The sequence below is a fragment of the Cupressus sempervirens genome, chromosome 1 (genome assembly GCF_028749045.1).
Source record: "Cupressus sempervirens isolate cs-2001-9-10 chromosome 1, ASM2874904v1, whole genome shotgun sequence".
Taxonomy (NCBI): Eukaryota; Viridiplantae; Streptophyta; class Pinopsida; order Cupressales; family Cupressaceae; genus Cupressus; species Cupressus sempervirens.
Genome location: NC_143118.1, coordinates 219,709,126 through 219,730,550, shown reverse-complemented (window position 1 = coordinate 219,730,550; position 21,425 = coordinate 219,709,126). Strand labels below are relative to the sequence as shown.

At 34.8% G+C, this 21,425-nt stretch overlaps 1 protein-coding gene across 1 annotated transcript; it reads right to left on the bottom strand.

The window, feature by feature from the left end:
• Nucleotides 1-12,244: 12,244 nt before the first annotated feature.
• On the bottom strand, nucleotides 12,245-16,313 carry LOC149576940 (linoleate 9S-lipoxygenase-like). The gene is made up of 9 exons (XM_089821072.1): nucleotides 15,890-16,313; nucleotides 15,358-15,638; nucleotides 15,037-15,277; nucleotides 14,622-14,945; nucleotides 14,434-14,519; nucleotides 14,235-14,342; nucleotides 13,842-14,149; nucleotides 13,419-13,682; nucleotides 12,245-13,239 (listed from the first exon to the last, which is right to left on the bottom strand). The coding sequence occupies exons 1-9, from the start codon at nucleotides 16,089-16,091 to the stop codon at nucleotides 12,459-12,461; spliced, it is 2,595 nt and encodes an 864-aa protein (XP_089677198.1). The 5' UTR covers nucleotides 16,092-16,313; the 3' UTR covers nucleotides 12,245-12,458.
• Nucleotides 16,314-21,425: the final 5,112 nt, after the last annotated feature.

Here is a 21,425-nt window from a genome sequence, read left to right as displayed (position 1 = left end):
TATAAATATTCTTTGTTAGAGGATGGATAATGTTAGGAGTCTATTACAATATTTAGTACATATGAGTCCCTATTAGAAGTTGTACCAACCCTGTTAGGAGTTGTAGAAGGTAGAAGGACCCACTATCCAAACATCTTCTGGGGCAAGACCATATAACTCACTATCCAACTGATCTCTCAACTATTCCTTGCAAAATAATTGTTCATACTATGTTTTATCCTCTTTCCTTTGTCTTTTCAACTGGACAATCACTATCAGACCTTGTAGACCAGGTCAAGAACCTCAGATCCAAATATCAAACCTTGGATCACTAAATAAAACCTCAGTAATGAAGTTCTCTCCAACTTCACTCTATTATGCTTATCTTCACATTCCACTCTTTGTGCTTCTTATAATCATTCATGCACTACATACATGCTAAAGGAAAATGTCCTTCCTTTGTATCGAATCCATAAAATAATTCCCTGAGTCAGCTATTACACCTTGATTAATTATTATAGGACCTCACTAAGAACACATTACACTTAGTGATAACATTAATCTTTTGCCTTGTAACTTGAATAACTTACTGTATGTGTGACATCTTAAAGAGAGAGCTTAGCCACGTCATCTCCAGAATGTCTTCTATACATCTTTATCTTCAGATTCTCAGAATATCAATTTTGCTAAGAGATATAACAAGTTTACCATAACATGTTTCTATAAACTCTAGCTATCTCATAATAGTCTTCACCAAAACTTGTATAACTTCTTCCAAACTTAATATCTTATGCTTCTAAGGTTAGTTTCATATACTAGACACTTAGTAGTATCTCCCTTTAACCTCCCTTAGTGAAAATGCTCAACTATATATCCATACCAACTGATCTTTACCATTGTTCTTTTGTCAAATACCATAGAAAATTGCTATGTTGACATCAATGACAAACACAGTCATGAATGTAACATATCATCATGATAATGATCTAATCATGTTTCTACAAGACTCCCTAATAGAAGTATCATCAATATGCATTCTTCCAACAATAGCACCATCTTTCTTCATGCTATAGGTCTTTTGGTCTAGCTACTACTTGTCTCCCTAGTAGAGTTGCCAAAAACTTGTTGGTAAATATATTGTTTACTATAATTAACTCTTTGAACGCTGAATATTTCTAAATGTTAACTAATTACAAAAGTTGGGAAACTGTAGTTAGATGACTAATTTCACTCTACATTTAAAGGTATAGCTCCCTTATGGTTGTGGTTTGCAATGAATTTGTTTGTCCTTAGTTTTAAGATGAGATTTGTTCTTGACCAAAGAATAGGAGAGGGAAACTAAGTTAGGCCTATATAGGAACTAACTCAGGCAAAAATTTGGGTCAGAAAACTAACCAAATCTATGATCCCACACATCCTATGAATCTGCAAACATAGTAATGCAATAATAAATCATAGTGGAAGGCTAAGATGCTTGACAATGACTTTTAACTTCTAAATGGAAAGAAACTATTTTAAGACAAATTGAAAGGGCCTCTTTTTTACTGCAGACAATACTATGATTATCTTCAATTAATTACATTACAATAGGGGAACAAAGCTCTATATATTCACCAATTTAGTTCAACTTTGAGAGACATTTAAACTAAAACATGCAATGGAACAATAAACAATTGACATAAAACATATTCAACTTGTCTTTACAACCTGAAATATTTCACACCAAAAATTAGCTGACCTTTTTATTAATCTTTCAATTAGGTACATATTGGATTCTAAGATGACCATTACAAAATAGAACTGGTTCATCTCCTTTCTCAAAATTGAAAAATGGAAAGAAGCTAATTATCAGTTACAAATACATAGCCAAAATACAAAAGCATAGGAGAAAGATCACTTTGCCTTCTTTCCCTTTTCCAACTTCACTTTATAGGCCTTGGTAGTGACAATGATCAAAATAAGCTCTTCATGGCTATGGAAATGAACATTGGTGTATCTCAAGAGCCACTTGGAATTTTCTTTCACCAAGTTTTTAATTGCATTCAACCATTCTTGCATTTCCTCTATCACTATTTGTATACACCTATTGAGTCATTGGAGATCTTACACTCTATTCTAATAATTAGTAGATTTCTCTATTAGATTATCCAGATAGCTATAGAAATTCCTTTTCACGATAGCAACTCCTACTATTCATTTCCCTTGTCTACTTGTTTGAGAGTTAGTCCATAGGCCTTTTAGTAACTCACAGTTCTTGTCTTGTTCCTTCTTAACTTTTCTCTCTATTTCTTTTAATCCTTCTTCTGCCACCAAAATCATTTTAGCTTTGAATTGCAAGCTCTGTTGCCATTCAAATAAGGGCTCATCTCCTTTTTCTAGAATCTTTCCTTCCATTGCTTCTTTAGTCTTCATTTGGATGACCATATTCAAGAGGGAGATGCAATCTTCACTCTTTTCCCTTTCTATTGACAGAGTAGCCCGGTTGGCTGAAATGTTATCTTTTTTTTCATTTCTAGCCTTAGCACTACATTATTGAGTTGATCTATGACTACAAGTCCTTCAGACTAGAGTTTTTCACTCCATTCACTACCAATTTTCCCAAAGTGTTTGTCTTCTTGTAGCTAGGAGATGATAGCCTAAATATCTGTGGATGTAGAGTCACTGGTAGGTGGCACTCCCAAAATACTTGCCTGATGAAGTAGTTAAGTTTATGGAACTCCCTTCATCCTAACTTTGACAATATTGAGACTTTTGAGTTGCCCCTCTATTATTTCATTTGTTGATTTCCACAGACCCACTTTGATGTCGTGCCTAACTTCTCCAAGATCTAGAGACTGTAATGTGGAGTCATATGTGGTTAGGTCTTTGATCCTACCTTCTTTATAATTTGGCTTGGCTATCTCCATAGTTAGGTGCCCAGTATCTAGGTCTCGACCGAGGATGGACAAAGTCTTTTACTTCTTCACCTTGCTCAATGCCAACCTAGAATGGATGGTTAGAGATAGAGTCTCTTTGTTTGGGGCTCCCTTTTCTTTCCTTTTCCTCTTTCTATCTAAGGTATTCTCAAACCATGAATCAATGCCAATTACCTTAGATGTAGTCCCTAGTGTATTCACACTGAACATTTCCCTCTTAACAAGAGTCAATGCCTTTGAAACTGAAGAGAAATTATTCTTTAGAACTTGGGAAATGAGTGTTGGAGCTTCAGATAATTTCTCCTCTTCAGATGTCTTCTTTACTGCTTCATCTGATTCTATAGACTCACTTTCACTACTGCCACCATCTCCAAGGCTAACCACTTGTGTTTTGGAGCTACTTGGTAGGAGTAATGTGGCACTTATAGATGGGATTAGATTGCTATAGGGTGAGAGAGCTACCATGATTGCACTATTGATAAATTCTTCCACCTTCTTCTTTTCAGCCTCTATCTCTATTCTAATCACTAGCACTAAACCATCCTGACAAGTTTTATCAAGTTGAATGTTCTTGTCAAGAGGTTGAGCACCTCCTCTAGCTGGTTGAGCAAGTCCTTGGGTGAGGGGTAGGATTGTACCTAAAGCACCACCATGAGAAGATGAAGGTGCTGCTACATTTGGGGAGGACTAGGCAGATACTCCTTTTCTCTTACTTCACCGTGCTGTGGTCCATTTGACCCACTTTCCAGTTCTCTTGTATATTCTAGCCATCATTATGTCTAGATCTTCTACAACATCTTTGAAAGGTTCAGAACTTATGGGATTTTCTAAACTTGTTCAAATAAGTATTGCTATATATATTTTGACCATCATCCTCAACTCCATCTACATCTATGCTTACCTTATACATCTTCACTTGATTGACTATCAATCTTGTGAAGGCTCGATCATGACTCTCGAATTCATCTTTGTAGTTAACCGAAAAATCTTCAATTGTGGTGACATGCTTTATCACACTTTCTATTTACATGACATCTCTAACATACCCATTAGGGTCAAACATAGGCCTCAAGACTTCATACATATCTAGCTGATACTTTTTTGAACACCTTCATCATGTTCTTGGCATCTGAATAGGTATCATAAGTAAAAGCTCCTACCTTCACAAGGAATTCATATCTCAATTAGCACTGTAATATCACTCAGATATCTTGGAAACTCTAGGGGAAAACCATCAAAAGTTGCAAGATGTAGATAAGAAAAGGATGAGAGTTGAATAAAATAGCAGTCGAATTGACAAATGGTGGTAATGGCTTCGAGAGAAAATCTCCTTTTTGGGAATCCTTGGAGTTTGGGCTGCAAATTCTCATGGTAAAAGTATCATTCACCTTTATATAATCTGCATATGTATTCTTTAGTTGGAGACATGGATAAAACTCATAGGATTTAACATCATCAGGAAAATTTTATACTCTTGGAAGGTCAAGCCGTAATTGTAAAGAAGCCAACATGTAAATCAAGAATGAAGACATGTAGAATGAATTGTAAAATTTGGCCGCCTGGAGGGCATTGGACATAATATCACTTACCTCTTGTGCCTAAGAAATATAATGGGTGTCTGAGAATATAACTTGAACCAAAAAGAAGTATTGCTCAAAAAATTTTAAGGCTTCTACTTCACCTTTCAATCTATTCAAAAGAACTAGAATATCAATTATCTCTGGTTTGAGATTGGTCCTGAACAAAGTTTTGGGGACTTTTCTCTTGTCACTTTGTGGCATTTGGAACCATGTTTGAATGATCTCCTTCCTCCATATCATCATCTTCACAAAGAATTTTGAAATGACCCCACTAACAGTTATGTCAGAGAATGCCTTTCACTCTAGGACATGAAGACAATTTACCATTGTCTACCTATCAATTGAAATCAACACAGTGTCATCCAACATAACTATTTTCTTGGTTTCCAGATTGTAGTGATGAATACATTAATAAATGAGTTCTGGAGCTTGGACTTCAACCAGAAAACCAGTGTCTTTGACCAAACTACATTATCAAAGTCTCTCAGTGATAGGGTGAATTCGTTTGGATTCTACCCTCCTTTGGAAATTTTCCATTTCATAGAAATGGAGGGATGTGTCTATGAAGTTCTACAATTGAGACTTTATTCTAGTCAAACCATCAAAAACTTGTGAAGTTGGTGGCCATAGCTTATGAATGAGATTTTGAATTCAAAAAAGTGAATAAGACAACAAATACAATAATCATTGGCTTTCAAAAAGCTATCCATATTGATAGAATGAGAAATCAAGGAAATAAGGTAACTCCTTCAACTGCCTATGTATTTTTATATAAATATTTTGAGTCATCCGTTATACTTTAGACTTCATGTCACATGAGTGAAATTTAACAAAATACTCGTTAGAGAGTAAATGCAAAGGCTCAACAAACATTTAAAAGTCTTTTCACTATTTTCTTGAGCATAACGGTAACTTTTTGTAAATCCCTTATTAACTTTTTCATTTTCCTTTAATTTTTGAAAAGTTTCCATTGGAGTACTCTGTTGATGAAAATCTGCCAAGTGTGATTATGACCATATCTTCCTTTCACGATGGCTCACTTCATTCTAAAATTATTCGAACATACACTATATTAATTATGGGGGCGAAATCTACTTGTTAACTTGATTTTACTTGTACAATCAAAAAATTGCTTGCATGGGTTGGAAACCTACAGTGGAGAAGGAAATATGAGATTTTTTGCCTACGCTCTGTTATTGATTGAATTTATGATATGTGCAGTTGATTGTTAAGGATATTTAGTTAAGACATACGGGCCCATTTGAATATCTTTTTGCATCTTGAATTTAATTAAAAATTTTTTTGTGAAAAACTGTCTTCACTAGTTGGAAACCCATCGAGGAGAAGACAAACTAAATTTTTCCACTGAGACTTTGTATTTGGGTATGTGCATCCAAACGGTGTCTAGAAGTTTGATCTCAAATTTAAGCACATATTTTATTAGGAATCTATGGCATCAAAAACCATTGGACCAGATACATTTCTAATTAAGGTTCTACAGAAGATCATATTCATGGGTTGGAAACATGTTGTGGAGAAGGCGATCTAAGATTTTTTGTCGATGCTTACTTCCTCAACCACTAATTAGCCATGGAAAAATAGTGAACATGCTTCATCTATAATGATTGAAATTTGATCTCTACCGAATTGGATACTAACTTACCCGACAAATTACAAGATAAAAAAAAATACTCACCCGACTATGGAGAAAGAGAAGGCACATTGAAAAAATTTGATAGAGATTGCCTAGCCTTTAAGAATCTAGACCTAGACTCAAAAATTTTGGGAAATAGACTGACCACATCTAAAAACACAAGAATCACTTTTGTTAATAGATTAGAAAAAAAAAATGGGAGGCAACACAACAAAACAATACCAAACTTGCAAGCTCACAAACAATCAAATTATAATTTGAATACCAAACTATTATTTACATATTAACACAATACATAAAACATTAAAAATATTGCAAATGTATAAAACATTACAAACATAATAAAAAATTCACCATGCATTCCCAAAGTGGGCCCTTCCTCCAAGTTTGCAAGGTGAATGAAGATAAAATAGTTCCTTACATTGGTTTGATCAACATAACTTTTATTTTATTTCTTAGAAAAGAGATATCATATTTTACATCTATGTTTTATTTTGCATATATACATGCACTCTAATAATTATTTAAGCTCTTTGACAATGCACGCCATACAAAGAATAGGAAAATTACATAAAAAATCTATAATAGAAATACGTTGCTTAAAATTAGGAGGCAATGGTTTTCCTTTATCAACAACATATTGTCTCATCCACCCTTATTTGCTGGAAATCAAATATGTTATGGTAGTAGCTGAAAATAGAAGATGAGAGATTTACAAATCTCTCTTGTGTGGACAAGAGTTTAACCATAAGTCTTCTACATGAAACCTTATCCGTTGGTCATTGAATATAATATATTCCTATTTGATCACAATTTTTGTGAGCTGGCATAATTAAATGACTAATAAAGAAAACCATTTTTGTGAGCTGGAAGAATCTAATATGTGCAGCCATGTAAATAAATTTTCTTCCACATAAGAATGCATTACTAAATGTAATCATGGGACCAAGATAATGTGGTAATGGAAAAATAGACAGAAATGATCTGCAAGTAAACTCGTCATGTATATAACAATTATTGACCAAAATGTGACAGAAAGAGTAGAATGTTTAAAAGTTCATGTCTAGAATGTGACAGGAAGTTCCTTCAAAATAGGCGACAAGAAGAGTAGAATGTTCAACAGTTCATGTCCAAGATACAACAAGAAGAGACCAACATTCCTATAGCAAAATGTTCATGTAGAAGAACGTTCCTATAGAAGAAATTTCTTATAATATGTATGTTGCAAGCTTGATTTTACAAAGGCTTGGGATTATAATTAGTAAAATAATCAATATATTTTCCATGTTTTAATACCAAAACCATATTAAATACTACTTACATATATTAAATCACATGCAATATAAAATGGTAAAATGGGATGAATTAGAATAATAAAAAAACATGGAAATGAGTATGAAGGCACATGAAATAGATTAAATTATGGCATTAAATGGATTGTAAATGACTCTCGTCATGATTCTAATAACTTGTTTCCATATAGTTTTGGGGGGACTATGAAAGGATTTGGGGAGGACCTTGAATAATGTGTTGAAAAACACATATTTGGTGCACAAGGGAAATGATAATTTAGTTTAGAACCTCTTGAAGTTAAAAATGGATAAGAGAATATGACTATTTTCTTTGGAAGCAAGAAGCCTTTGAAGTTGTATATGGGTAAGAACACACAAGATCCTGATCAAGACATGTCTTCATGATAGTACAAGAGATAATACATAATCCTATGATAAGCATTAAAATGGAGTGATCGCTAGGAATATTAAATTTCCTTTGGTTGTAGAGTTTGGTAATGGTAGAACCACTGTGGTTGGAAAGGTGGTAAAGAGGAATGAAGACTAGAAGAGAGGAGATACATGAAGTTGTAGTAGCTAGTTGATCCATATTGTCATGGAAGACAACAAGTAAAAAGAAAAATGTATTTCTAACTCTTTGTTTAAGTTTGATGTTGGTAAAAGACCAACTCATAATGACCTGATATTGCAACAAAACTTTGGTGAGGAAAGGAAACATTGTATAGTTCCATCAAGGAGGATGGGAGGAAGAAGAACTATAGCCCTTACCTCTTGTGACAAGAGCTCTTTAAAGGGAAGGGAGTATGGTGTAAGGGCTTCCAAGAAAAGATTTGTTCTTAGGTAGACACCATGCATGAAGGGTCAGTGAGGGTGAGTTGCAATGTTCTAAAGTCCATTATGGTCTATGGCAATGTTCTAACCAATGAAATATATAGGAATCCTAAATGTATTGATAAGGAACTTAGGATAAAAATGATGTAAGGGGGGCCAATAGTACCCACACAAGAATACAATATGTTAAAAGGGTATTAGATAGGCTAGATAAACCTTTAAGAATATTTGGAAGAAATATGAATAATTTTTGAATCAAATAAAACATGAAACTATAAGTAAGAAATTCAAAATTTTGAATTCTAATGGTTGATGAAGGGTGCTCCCCTTAATACCATAAACACATAATAGAAACAAAAAAATAATAGCAATTTGCAAGATATAAAATATGGGCTTCTTATTATCGCTGCAAATACAAAATTATAGAATTCAAAATTACAATATGCTAAACCACATGGACACCTTCATTATAGTAATATGCAAGACAAAGCTACAAACTATCACCCAGAGCTGTCCTAGACATTGTTCGAGCATTTCTTAAATAGACAATTTTATGCCATCTAGGAAGGTTCAAGACACTCAAACTTAATACCTAGGGCCAATAGACCCTAACAAAACATATATAGTCAGCCAAATACATTTTTGACATCTATTTTGTAAGTTTTGGTCAGCCCAACTTCGGAATGCCATAACACTTGAACTATTGCTCCAATTGGCTATTATAACTACTTTTCAGAATTCTCAGCTTCTGATATGGCACATTTAGGCTTTCAATGATGAACCTAAAGTTTTTATACCAAAATTTCAAAGCAAGAATCTACAATAAATCCATGAATACTCATGATATGGCACTAATCCTCAACTAGTAGGCTAATATATCTGAGATGAACATCCACCTCTGAAATTAGGACATTCTGAGCTCATATGAATGACTTACTAAGTAGCAAGCCTCCATAGATAGAAACTTTGCATAAAGACAACCCTTATTCAAACAACTAAAATGAAATATTTTTTGGGTTGATGCAAGATTTCTCTTACACCTAGGATGCTCCTGCATCAATGAGTAGGAGGTGTTTGGAGGGAAACTATGTTTTAGGCCTTTAATGGACTAGTTCCTTGTAGCCAACTTGGATTGGTTGCAACAATTAGAATACACCTTACAAGGCTTGGATAAGGCATAACCATGGCAACATTTTATGGATTGAAGATCTATTGTATGGATTAGTTATTGAAATAACATTAAAATATTATTCTGTCTATAATTTCTTATGGTTCTTTGATTGGAATTTATTATTTTACCTATGTTATTAACTACGAGACATATTTAACCCATGTTTGATTATTAATGAAACATAATAAAGTTAGTATTGTTGTGTTCATTAAAGATTTGTTGGTAGGGCTTGGGATTTTACATTTATTTTGAACTAGTTTTCTTTAAATCTATATGAAAACAAACACATTTCATGGATGTTAGACCATGCTTCCCATGGAATATTTATGTACCAACTTGAATGATAGTGTCCTAGAAATATAACATGCAGATAAAGTGAAGGAATGACTAGTGATCACCATTCATATGCTTGGAAAAACACTAATTCATGGCTAAGGAACAATCGTAGAGAATCTAGCTATTGGAGGGGAATACTTTTATGCTTTAAATAGTTAGTATATGTTGATTGGATGGTGGAATAAGGTTTTTTTGGTCATGGTAGTGAGTGGAAGGCCTACATTGAATATGCCCTAGTTTTGGAGGGTTCCCAAAGGGAAATTTGGCACTTTTCCATCTAAAGGGGTCATAGAACCAAATTGATTGTGGATTATTCTAATTGGGGACTATCTAGCACTCTACCCAAAGTGGAAAGGTTTGAGGGGATAATTGATAGAGGTTTCTTTATAAATGCACACTATTTTAGGCCTAACAACAGGTATAGTAGGCTAGTTAAGGGGTTTCCTCCAAAATATTAGGTGGAATTCTTGTAGTATGTTAGAGAAGAGACAAATGAGTATCTGAAAATACTATTTGTTTTGAGATTTTTTTGGATTTTTTTTGAGAAAATAATTAATTCCCCTTATTGGAGGCCTAATTAGAGCTATTAGGACTAGTAGGTAGAGTTTTTTGGTTTTTCCTTAGAGATAGGCACTTGAGACTTGGTGAATTAATTATTTGGGGTTGTCTTGGTGGATTAAAAACCCTTAGATTCTAAGCGGGCCATTGGGGAGATTGGGAAATTTGATTGGGTCGCTTAAACCTTGAGTTGTATGAAATCTTTGGAAAAGATATACCATTTTGTGTATTTGTATTAGAAACTTGATTAGCCTCTATTTCTATACATCAGCTACTTCTAATGATAACTTCTACACAAATGTTTAATCCTCTAAGTGTTGGTCCTCTAAATATCAAACATCCCACAAGAATTCTTAATGTTGTACTACCTTCTTCATTGCCTTTATACCATTTTTTTGTCTTTTACATATCCCAATCCTCTTCCCACTTTTTCAAATCTTCCACCTGCCACTTTCAGTAAATTTTCTAACACATATAATATATGTATGCCTATAATTTATTCTTCCAATCCTACCATTAGTAACCTTGTACAAACTAACTAATCTTTGCATCAATAAATGGCTCAATTCACTCAATATAGATACAAAAATCCTATATGTGACATTGCTAATCCTTCATGTTTTTATTCTACTAGATGTTGAGATATCTTGTGTTGAAACTTATAGTGGTAAGGGTGATCTTGCAATTCATGTTAGGAATTTCCAAATAATATGTAGTAATCGATCTCATGACCATAGGATCCTGATAAAATACCTATGTGAACCTTTAGGGACAAATATTTGTAATAGTATTTCTCTTTACCCCCTTATTCTACAGATTCCTTTGAGAATCTTGCCAATACTTTCATTCAAGAATTTAAAAATAGAATTAGCCCTCAAATTTCTTTAACTATTCTATTGTGTTCTAAACAAAATGTCAAAAAAAAAATTAATGGCTTTACTGATAGATTCAAACACTTATATGCTCAAATATCTTATTGCGTGTCTCATCATGATACTTAAAATATTTATTTTTTAATTTGTAAAAAGAAAGTATAGATATTATTCTCCTTACTAAGTATATTTTCTGGCTATGTAATACATGCTAATATCGAATCCAATGATGAATTGAAAGGACATTTGAGGGGTAGAAAAGCATGACCTTAAAGTATGATATTGCTTCATGAATAACTTTTGAACAATTTTCATTAAGAAAATAGTTGCTAGAACTATGAATGGATTTAATTTTATTCAAAGCTTGTATTCTATCCCCTTCTATTTCCTTCATTTCTATTAATTACACTTTAAGTAAAACTCTGTGTAAAATAATCTGTTCAAGATCCATTTTTAAAAAAAGTTTTATTTTTTCTAAATATTAGCATTCATTCCATACTAAATTATGATATCTTTTAAGTCAAGAAGTCTAATTCTATACTATCATTTTCCGACACAAACATTTGCAAAATGTTGAACATTTCACTTTTTAATTTTTCCTTTTAGAATATATGTTTTTATAAGCAATAGATATATTCATGATCTCATAAAAAGAGGGAAGTTTTTCTATCAATATTTAACTATGGGGATAAATGACATGTCATTAAAATATAAAGATTCTATTTTTTAGAATTTAACTATTGTTCTAGTATATAGATAGGTAACATATATCAATAAAAGCATTTGAAAGACTTTTCCATAAAAAAGATTTAAGAAGCATTTGATTTAACCATACTCATTTTCGATTAAGATGATATATTGCATTTCAAACTTTTGTGTTGATATGTAATTTTATTTCTTAAATTAATGCATAAAATATATAAATATTTACTTTTATATGAAAAAATAAAAATTGAGCACTTCTAAAGTGTCGAATTCGATAGAACACAATATTCCAGTGACTTATTAAAAGGCCTTTACATTTGTAACTTTTACAACAACAATTGTCACGGGAAAAACATAAATTAATAAATCTTTATTAGAATATTGAAGAACAGCTAGAAGGTACAATTTAATGCGTGTAGAATGTCTGCTCAAAATTCAAAACAATAGAAATCAATACTTGCTCAATTGTCATGTGTGACGGATGATAATTTTGAGTCGCAGCCTTATTGTGAATGGAAGTGCTTCGAGTGAAGGTTTGGAATTTCTTGTATGTGTGAAGATGCCATTAAATGGATATGCTATTGGGCACGCCACGGCCTGTGAGACCCCCTGATTTTGATAGATCAGTAGTGTTGGGGTATAGCAGCGTGTAAGGGACTTTTGCAGGTCCTGTCCTGTTCTTGTAAACATGACAGTTGTTATTCCTCTCAATTATATTCTTCTCAATCTTTGTCATGTTCTCTGAAAATCTTGTAAATTTCTCTTGAATGCGGGGATCATCTACTCTATCCATGGTGGAGCCCTGCAACTGTCCCACATACACCTCATTTTTTGCATGCTTTGACAAAATTTCAAGAACAGCCATGACAAGGGTTGCTTGTGTGGGAGCGGAGACGGTCTTGAGGAAAAATTCCTCCGGATCCTTGAGAAGTTCATCATACTCAGGTGTTCCCTTGTCTGGAATCAAGCGTCTACTCATGGTAGGCAGATTGGGCATGTATCCTCCGTACGAGTACTGCCCAAAGTTGACTGCAGCATGGTGAGCAGATGCAGTCCAGATTATAGTCGTCACTATTTGAACTGCTTCAACCAAGGAATCCATCTTGTACCATCTGCTTGGGTCGTCCCTGAGGTCTCCGTGGCCGACATTTACTATCTCATCCCACCAAGCCTGCAATTCCTTGTCATTTTTAATGGAGGCATCATCCTTGTAGTAGAGGGACAGGTAGTCTGAAACCCACTGTTTCAAGGCAAACCATATTTCTATACCGTCAACAGCATATGGGTAGTCCTCAATCACAAGCTTCAAACCATTCGGTGCCTTTGAATCACGGACTGCCATTCCCCTGCACGGTACATTGTGAAGTAATGGGTCAAATTTTCGGTATCTCTGTTAACTGGATTGGAAAAATGAAACGGATGTCAAAGGACAGTAATCAGCTTTTTAGCAACATTTTACCATATTACGATTAAATGTTATGAACCAGCATAGGTAATGTGGCAGTTGAGCTATTAAATAAGTTACCTTTTGAGCAGATCGGCTTCTAATCCTTGTTCATTGAATTTCCACTGCTTGTAGGCTTTAGATGACATTTCCATACAATATCTGCCAGGTGTGAAGCCTTGTTCAATAATACCTGACGCATTTATCAAACTCTGACGGGCAGCCTGATTGATGTCCATGGTATCTAGGTAATGAGGTATTAACAATTTGTAAACTGGGTGCATTTTGCTTAGTTGTCTGTGGGTTGCTATAATGAAAGGCTCCGTGATGCAATGTGTCGTTAACCTGCGGATTATTGGAGAGCAAAACGTGTTTATCTTTAAGAAGTTTTTAGGCAACTTATAATTTTTGATCGGATTTGCCAGAATATAATATAAATGGTTGTTGGTATAGTACGGTGGGTAATGTGCACAGTGAAAATACAGGTCGGAAAATGGTACTCACCAATGGCTGACGAGTTGATGGTAACCTGCGTCATTGACTTTAGCATGGGCTTTGGCCAGCTGCCACAGCGCTCCTTCTTCTGTTCCATGTTCCCCTGGTGTGAAAACCTTTCTTACGGCCGCCTGATCATCGATTTGTGGCAAACACAACTCTATGGCCACTGGCTTCAGAATCCCTCCCTTGGTGAGGAAGTAAAGCGTGCGGCTTGCATATGTCTTGGCATCTTTCGACAGCTTGTTTATACGCTCCACGTAAGGCATATAAACATCATAGTAGTCCACAATAAATAACCTTTTAGAAGCAGTGGCCTGCATTTTCCACATTAATTTTACATTAGATTTCAACAACAGGTAGATTAAGGAAGACTAGGGAGTTTTTGAAGATAATAATGACCTGATCCACCGAAAGGCCCTCAAGGTTCATTTCTATGTGCTGCGCGGCGATGGCGCTCTTCTTTGGACCGTATATACTTTCATCCAAGCTACTGGATGGAGGAAATGTCTGTTTTAATTTCAAAGCAGCCATTGGCGATGTTATTGAAGAGACAGAAGAAGAGTCATAAAAGTAAAGATAGGAAGTGGGTCATGGTTACCTCTAGGCGCTTGATCACCAATGGATTCAGCCCTGCAAGTGTCTGGCGTGCAAATTCCTCGTCGCTTCTCCAAGCGCACTCATCCGCTGTGGTGCAAAAGATTGGTTCAGTTGTTGTTTAACCTTAATAGGGTTTGTACTCGATGAGATTGAAGACCGATTAAAGAATCAATGCTAATATATTTATACCTTGGACAATTTGCGGGCGAGTGAAATTAATGAGCGGAATGTCATCCTCGATGCTGTCGAGGAGTCCCTGCACAAAATGCAGTGGGCTGCTATCCTGACGGAGAGTCCTGAGAGAGTTGTGGGCAGTTTTGAGACCTCGTTTGTAGAGGTCGCTTACGTCATCAAAGGAGTCGAATGCGTGATCGAAGAGATTCGTGAGAGTGGGAACGATGAGGTTAGCAACTGCGTCTATGAGGTGAGCTCCAAAGTCGGAAAAGTCAGAATAAGGAAACCTTTCGTCAGGGGGAATGAAGATCAAGCTTGTGCGAGTCTCGAATTCGGGAGCTGCAACAGATTCAATAAGAAAAACATGTGTCAAGATTACAGTTACATAATAGGTAGTGACTAGTGACTATACATGTATATAGACACATGCCTGTTTGAACGCGCGGACGACCAGTTCGGCATCTCCTGGGATAGGGGAGCTCCTGCGATCCACCCAACACTTCCCTCCGCAGCTCTGCATCCTTCTCTGGCTCCCCAATGTCGTTGTAGACGTCGTAATCATAAATGAGATCCGACACCTTCCTTTCTCCGCTTCCGTCTCCTCGCAGGGACTTCAAATCCATCTCCCTCAACTTTCTCAGGCCCGCTGGGGTTTCCTCCGGAACAAAGCTCTGATGATAAACACACATTGTTAGCGCTTCTACTATCCTGAATAATTTAAAACCTACCCTTGCGATAAGGAAAAGCTGACCTTGTTGGCGAAGAAAACACGGTCATTGGGGTTGACAGAAGAAGGGGCTATCCACGAGTTACATTGGAAACGAACATTGCCGTGGCCTGGGACTGATATGGTGAGTGATTTCAGAAAGAACTCTCGGGCGTGCATGTTTTTTATGACAAATGCGCCCGGGAATCCGAGTGCCGAGTTCCACTTCAACGTCACCGAGCAGCTTGTCTCGTGTGAGATGGGTCCGTCCCATGGGCTCCAGTTCAAGTAACAAGGCTGCCCCATCGTTTTTCCCAATCCCGTTTCTACACAAGACAACATGCATCGCATCGCATTAATCAAACTAGGATGAATATACCACTGGTCAAATTTAATTCATACACTTTAATCTCAACATAAACAGACGAATACAAATTTATGTGTGTAAACATCTTCTAATCGCCATTTCTTTACCATTACCATCAATTAAGCAAACACAATTCTATGTGTATACTAATTATAATATTAGAAATGCACTTCCCATGAGAAAGCAGCGTAAAGCTTATATTATTATTACCGGGATCCACTTGGTCGCTGCTCACAAGCTGAAGAGAGATTTTCTTCCCCATCAATTCGGATGCCTCGTCAGCCAGCGTTGCGGCGTAGTCCGTCAGGTGGAGGAGAGCCACTTTCTGCAGCACCACTTCGCCATTCATCTTATAGTCAGGTGAACTCATTCCATTGCTGCCCACTGTTGTAGCTGTTGTAACTGAACCCATCTTACTAATTCGCTCCTTTACTCGATTACAATCCGCTAATATATATCACTTGCTGCAGACTCAGACTCTGACTTTTATATATGCACAAACGAAGATATTAATAGCTCTTACGAACAATGAAGATATAATTTGGTTTGGCTTAGTTGCAAGTACTGCACTATAAATAGCCTTACATGGCGAAGGAGCCGGTTGCCATGTTCACGTGTTTCACAACATCCTCACACTCCCAGTGGTTCACGACAATAATTGCCCGGCTACATGAACTTAACCCCTCTATATTGCATCATGACATTGGGCCCCTGGTATTTATTTATTTTTATCACTTGTAGTCTCTATCGTTCTTTTAAACGTTTTTATAGATCCCGCTATACGAAATCTTCAAAACACATTTACATTGACTGTAAATATATGACGTGTTCAGCATTAACTGGGGACATGCCATCACCAAATCAAACTCGTTTTAAAGGTTTCGGAAGGACGGGGATAATTTCTTTTAAAAGGAAGAAGGAAATAATTCCGTCGTCAAACACCTACGCATTGTGGAATATCCAACGTGATAAAATCATGTGCCTTAGGAGTTGAGTAAAATATATGAAAACCTCATGAGACTTTGCAATGTTCACGAATCATATCGCTGTCTTTGGGCCGGCAGAAGATTCCATCCTCAACCTCATGTAATTTATTTATTTATTCACCATGTTCTAAACATGCATAATTAAAAGGTCAATATATTAATATCATGTATTAAATTAGGTTTTATCGTAGTGATTTTTAGTAATGAAAATTCAATTGAGTATGACTTATAATTTTATATCTAACCATCTTCTAATTATCTATTTAAATGAAAATAATATTGCAAGTTTTAATTTAATAGAAAGAAGAAGATTTCTTTTTGTTAATAATTATATAATATTCTTATTACTCTCTTGTCATTCCTCTATTCAAGAATGTTAAACATATTGTAACGCCCCGCCAAGGGATCCAAAAGAATTAACCTAAAGTTTCTCTAAGTTTGCTAAACATTTTTTTTTTTTTTTTAAAAGTAAGAAAGTATGACATACACATCAAACACATAGTAGCGGAAGCAATAACATGTAATCATCGACAAACATACATTGCAAGTTACATTTCTTAAAGATCCCAAGACGTTGAGTCACGTTTAAATTTAATTAAATCTAAGTCTAACAACTATCACATACATATGAAAGAATAATCAGAAAGTCCCATGTCCATAATATACATTTGTTCCGAATGCCTCTCAGCAAATTAATTCGGAATGCTCAATCATCCACTGTACAAGTCACAGGGTATGAAAGACTTAAAAGAATATACATATGTAAAGATCAAGATACGACATCCTTAAATCCATGATACAAAGTACAGTAAAAATATATGAAACTATTCACCATACATGATACATCCAGACATCCATAATGATAAAACATCTATCATAAAATCTAACCATCCATCATACTAATCCAAGAACATAGTGTAGGTAAATGCCAATCACGAAATCTCCAACCACGGTGACCACGGAACGGATCTCAATAATAAGAGTAAAAGCACTACCACCCGACCGCGTGGAACCTAAATGGTCCACTCCCACCGCGCTGAGGAGATAGTCTCAAGTCCCAAATAGGATAACAAAACCTATAATCATAAATACTCTCTAAGTCCAGGAAATCCTATAAGTATGCTAACTCAAGGGTTCCTAAAAAGATCGACATCTAAATCCCAGAGGTACCACAAGACACGTAGGAAACCTAATATGCAAGCGAGAAAGTGTCATCGCAAAAGTCACGTAGAAGTTACCCGAGCAATCCCTTAAGAATCCCAGGTCCCTATTGATCCCTGCGGCCATTAGTATCCTCTCGTACTGACGAGGCATACTATGGAATGCAAGGTCGTAACCAAGCGTTCTCTCTACCCCATCCTAGTCTGTACTAGCACTCAAGGCATGGGAGAGAACATACAATTATCTTGTTAGGTTCATTTTCTCCCATTTAGTGTAAATGTTTTCACTTATTAAATCAACTTACAATGGGTTACTCCAAGCAGCCTCTTAGGGCCCCAATCCCCATTGCAAGCCACTTCCCGACACTACACATAGATAACCTACCCTAGGCTCATGAAATTACAAATCAAGAATCATAATAAAATCACCTCAGTCCTATACAAGCAACTGAAAAATATCATAAAAGATAAGCCACAAAATTACATCATTTCTTCATGAGCAACCGATAATATCAAATAGTAATCATATGATCACGACAGTTCTCTATCAGTAACTGAAGGCATCAATGATAAGTCACAAAATCCAATGGTTCTCCAATGAGCAACCAGAAAGTATCCCAATAGTAAATTACAATACTGATTGAAGACTCCAAAATGGTCAAGTCAAAACATGACATCATCAAGAACATAACAAACACTTCAGTCCTCTCAAGCGACCGAAAAGCAATCCAAGTATAACTGATCGAGACTCAAAAATGGTTATCAATATAACTGATCGAGACTCGAAAATGGTTAAGTCAGGTATCTCAAATACATACATCTCAGCTTCACACAAGGAAACTGGAAAGCAATAACAAATAGTAAACACAATCATGTCATAGAGCACTTCATCACATTACCATGGTCAGGTTAAGAAAAAACCAAATCATCATGACATCACATTCACAACTTCGAGCCTCTGGTAACAACCTAAACTGGTCAATACTAGAACAACCCCAAAACACTCAAAGCACAAGGACAGCAGCAAAGTCTCGGAGATTGGATTTGAAAGTATATTATTGAGTTAAGGTAAGGTTTATGTTTCAGTTTAATGTCAAATTCAAGTAACTAGGTTTTCTCAACTACCCTTTACGATTAACCCTTTTCTATAATAAATTTCATTAAATCAATATCCAAATTTATAATTTAGTCAAATAAAATTCATTATTAATTAACTTAATTAAACTAATTTTAATTAAATTACTCAATAATTATTGTTCTAATTACCTATTTTAATATCTTCATTAATTACTAATTTATTAATATTTACCCAAAAATTATTAATAAATTAATACTTACAAAAAAAGACTATATGAAATGCATTAATATTTAATTATTAAATATTAATAAAGATTATTATTAAAACATTATAAAAACATATTAAAATTTATAAATAAAAATTTTAAATATTCATAAAACCTTTTTATGAATAACCTTAAAAAAAATCGAATTATTAAAAAAAAATGCGTATTTTTTTATAAGCCCACCAGCTTAATCCTAAAGGCTGCCTGCGGCCGCCGGCAGTACTCTGTACTGCCGCTGCCGCAGTACTCTGTGGCAGGGACGGCAGAGCTGCCAGAGAGGTACGGGGGGGGTGTGGGTATTCCCGCCCCCTCCCAAAAATTTATTTATTATTATTTTTTTTTTAAAGTTTAAAGTTTATTATTATTTTTATTTTTTTTAATTTTTTTTTTTTTAAAAAAAATTTGATCTCCACATTACTCTAATAGAGAAACTATTGCCAACTATCCAAATTATCAATTTAAAATTTCGTTAAAAGAAGGGTGCAACACCGGGACTTCCCGGGAGGTCACCCATCCTAGTACTACTCCGGCTATAAAAAAATTCGAACCCTTCCCAATCCAATCGTGTCTTCTTTAAGCTAGAAGATGAGGGTTCCTAAGTAAATTTATTTTCCTACTATTCATAATTTAACAACACCCTATCGTAGATACAGAACCAAAGAACAAGAGATTCATGCAATGGAACCCAGAGACTTGATTTTTCTTTAAAACACTCACGAAGAAAACAGGAATCTCAAATTGCATAATTTAACCAGTGATCAAAGCACAAGACCCTACCTGATTCTGATGCTAAAATGAAAACCCCGAGAATCCGCTCCTCTGAAATTCGCTTCTAAAAGTTGTCTCTCCAAAATTCTTTGTCTCCCCCTAAATTCCCAGTCCAAAATACGTCTCCCTCAAAAATGAACCCCCAAAGTTGTGATAAGCAATTTCTCCTCAATTCGGGGCACTAATTGTGCGTTTACCCGAGAAGACTCTTTGCACAACTCAGTTAACTCCAATTTAACTTTTATTATCTTTTCTTATTCTTTTGCATTCAACTTTCATGCACATTAAGTTGAATTATTAAATAAATTTATTTAAAATTTCACTTGACTTCAATTCTTAATTAATTTATTACTTTAAATCTTATGTGCACTTTTAAGAAATTAAAATAACATTATTAATTTTTATAATTTAATCTTTTAATTTAATTCTTATATTTAACTCATGTTTAGATCATGCGATCTAGAATTCTTAATAAATTAATATCTTTCAACTTTTTAATTTATTTTAGAACTTAATTGATAACATATTTAATTAATTTAAATAACAATAATATTTAGCATTTATTTAAAAATGAACTCCAAATATATTATTATTAAATTAAATAAATATTATCTTGTTCTAAATATATCTTGAACTTTAATTTCCAACTTTAATTTTTTTATTTAATTAATTAATTAATTAAATATAAAGATATCATAATAATTCTTTATTAAATTAAATCATTAATTAATCTTTTTTTTAAATTAGACTTAATTAATAGAAAATACACCAAGGACTCATAAAGCAATATACGAAAACCCATCATAGAAAAATACATACCAAATCAAACAAAAGGGTTATAATCACGAAGTTACATCATTTGATGCATTCGGAGGGCACTTAACTCAGATACTTGTCCTAATTATCAATTAGGACAATTGGCTAAAGGGTTTAGGATTTGGACTTAAGAGTTTATCTCCCCTCTCTTACCATTGAGACAGTGCGATAGGGTACGCTCATCCTGACAATTCAGGGAAGTCGATACCCGGTACCTGCAACCTGCATAAAATCCACGCATGTACAAACACAATATTCTAAGCTAAACAGGCAATGGCAGGAAGTGGTGCATCGTGTAGATCCCGACTAGCAGGTGACTACGACTCCCTTCCTTAACCATATTAGAAACACCATACATAAATAAAACAACACGCACACCATACACATGCAGTATGGGGTAAGTATCCATAAGAGGCACATGCAATAATAAGCCATCTAACTAATCATCATCGATAACTAAAACCATTGAATAATCATCATACATGCACGAAATATAGAGTACCAAGTAATCTCATCATATAATAAACTGAGTGTAAACATCCTCTGATAATCTCTAAAATAATAATACTACTCATCAAACATAAATTGGCCTAAAAGAGTTTGGCAATCATATCATAAATGTAGCTCGAAAAATGTAAACTAGGGGCAGGCACTACACATATGTGCTCTATTA